The sequence below is a fragment of the Cryptomeria japonica genome, chromosome 3, assembly GCF_030272615.1.
Source record: "Cryptomeria japonica chromosome 3, Sugi_1.0, whole genome shotgun sequence".
Taxonomy (NCBI): Eukaryota; Viridiplantae; Streptophyta; class Pinopsida; order Cupressales; family Cupressaceae; genus Cryptomeria; species Cryptomeria japonica.
Window position 1 is genome coordinate 84,963,950 of NC_081407.1, and position 2,732 is coordinate 84,966,681.

A 2,732-nucleotide genomic window follows, 5' to 3' on the forward strand; every position below is an offset into this window, starting at 1 on the left:
CCTATGACACTCAATGATAAAAAAAGTTTTTTTGAGGTTTGTTTCAAAGTTGGGATGTGATTATGTTTGTCTCTTTTTTTATTTTTATTTTTTTGTTTTCTCTTGTTGCTTTACTTTTAAATTCTAAATGAAATTATGCAACAAAGAAACTATATAAATAATAATACAACTGGTTCACATCAGGTTCACTAAAATGTAGAAGACGGGATTTATCACCCTCAAGGTGATGATCCTCAAGGGACAGACCTACCTTCACTCTACCTCACTTATACTAGCACTAAAGGTGAGCTAGCAAATGCTAACCACAAAATGAGATAAATGACCAACAAATAAAGTTCTCGAATGCACTTGCTAAGCCTTTGTCCCAAGGACAAGCATGTGGAATTGGGACACCAGCGTGGCGTGTTGTCGTCGGATACAGACGGAGTACATAGACTACATGGAAAGGACGGGTGCAACTACACTATTCAGTAATCAAAGTAAACGACAAACTAAGCTAAAAGTATAAAATGCATGACACTAAAATAATATAAGAAAATGATAGGGAGAGCTTACAACTTATGCATGATTGAAGCCTCCAGGAACATAGGTTCACTCATTTAACCATAAACCTGCACATAGATAAACAAAGGAAAATGTTGGGGGTTGTGTTTAGAGGTTTGCTTTAGTCAAACCTCTGTTTCGGTGTTTCCACCTCCACGGACAACCCAGCTAATAGAAACAATGAAAGATAAAATGATAAAGATAAAGAGACACAATTAAGATAATAGATAAATTGAAATGAGAGATTATGGATGTGCAAATAGACCAAGAAGAGTAAGTAAACTCCCTCCAACACTTGTGAAAACAACACCATGAGTTCTTCAAGAGATTGCAACAATGGTGGTCCTCAAGATGCTAGAAAACCTATATATCATTAAGAGAATGGATGCAAAGAGTTCTGAATGTCTTTGAATGATCCAGAAGTCCCCAACAAGACCAGAAATGTGAGAGATATAGCCTCCCAAATTGCATTGGATACAATTTATGATAAATAAATTTCCTATTCTTGCCATTGTAAATATAGCTTTGACTTCACTTGGGATCCGTTTGATGTTTATGATTGTAGAGATATAAAGATGGATTCTTTCGCTAAAACCTGGCAAAAACGTTTTGGAAACGTGTTGAAATATTCGAAACTTCCACTATTTTTCCCAATGGAATCCTACACTCGGTTATACATTATGTCCGATTTATCCCATTTTTTAAATTACTCTCCTGCATTACGTTACGAACTAGGAATGTCGTGCTCTCCCTCCTGAATTTATTTGTGGCCTATGGTTCCGTGATTTGATTGTGATCATTCAAATCAATCATTCATTTAATTTTGCCACGTAACGAAACTGCAGGAAGAGCTGCATTTTTTCCTCATTTCTATCGTTGGAGAGGGATTGTTCCTCCTTCCATTAAATCCAAACTCTTACGCGCAAAGGATCTTATTACCTTCTATTTCCCCATATAATTAATTAATTATGCGTAGACGATAATCAATGGGATGAGACCCGCCTCTTCGTATTCTGAGTTCCTTGAGATCTCCGTCTCGTTTTACCCATTACTTGTTCTTTTGATCTGCAGGACCCCATATATTAATTTTAAAGCCCAATCGAATGGAGTCCACATCGTTGCAAGAAATGGCTGATCTTAATGAAATTCGTAGAATGTATGAGATGGTGGACGAAAATGCAGATGGAGAAGTGAGCGTGAGTGAGATGTGTGGCTTCATGAACAAGCTTAGAATACCAATCTCAGAAGAAGATGTGAGATTTATGCTCAGCACTTCTCTTCAAAAGGACTGTAGTGGCCTGCGGTTTGAACAATTTGTTGAGGTATATCAATCCATTCTAAACAATAAAGACCATAAAGCGAGAGATGAATCATTCGGTGTATTTGATGAGAATAAAGATGGATACATAACTTCAGAGGAGCTGCAACATGTCTTGTCCACGATGGGATTGATTCCGTTGAGCCAAGACCTGCAACAGTGCGAGCAAATGATATGCCGATTTGATTTGGACCGCAATGGAGTGTTGGACTTCGCTGAATTCAAAATTATGATGTCTTCTGAACCTTCTCCATGATGTTCTTTGTCATGTTTGTGTGCACTTTGTAAGCAAATACAATGCACGTGGCTTTCAACATCTATCGTTCGTAATATTTCCATTTTATCATTTTCGTGAGTGTACTAAGAACCTACGAAATTATTTATCAATCTCTCGCAATTCTAATGGTCTGTATTTATTTCCATATTTCATTGCAAAGATTGCCTCATGGAAAAATTTCGACAATTGTCGCTCCGAATCACATTTTTGGTGTATCTTGTTGATGAATATTCACAATTAAATCCTAAAGTAATGGTTGATCTTTATTAACTATACAAATATTTTAAATATAATAACTAGAATTTTAAAATAATAGTTGTTATTATTTTTAATATTTGAAGACAATTTATTAAGTTGAAAATATTTATGAAGATTTTTTTTGGGGGAAGCAGAATTAAAATTTATTAATCAAGAGAGGTTTTCATATAGTCATACCTATCACATCAAGAAAAATAAGGAGTCAAAAAGGTCTCCCACAAATCCATCAACTCGAAGCATACATGACCCTAGAAGAAATCAAGAAAGAAGTATAAAAATTAACCCACATCTTTTTGAAACAGATGGAAAAACTTAGCAACCCGATTAGGAGAAAGA

The 2,732-nt window shown here is 35.6% G+C and overlaps 1 protein-coding gene across 1 annotated transcript; it reads left to right on the forward strand.

The window, feature by feature from the left end:
• Positions 1-1,646: 1,646 nt before the first annotated feature.
• LOC131027953 (calmodulin-like protein 2) lies at positions 1,647-2,117 on the forward strand. The gene has a single exon (XM_057958049.1). The coding sequence runs from the start codon at positions 1,647-1,649 to the stop codon at positions 2,115-2,117; it is 471 nt and encodes a 156-aa protein (XP_057814032.1).
• The last annotated feature ends 615 nt before the right edge of the window (positions 2,118-2,732 follow it).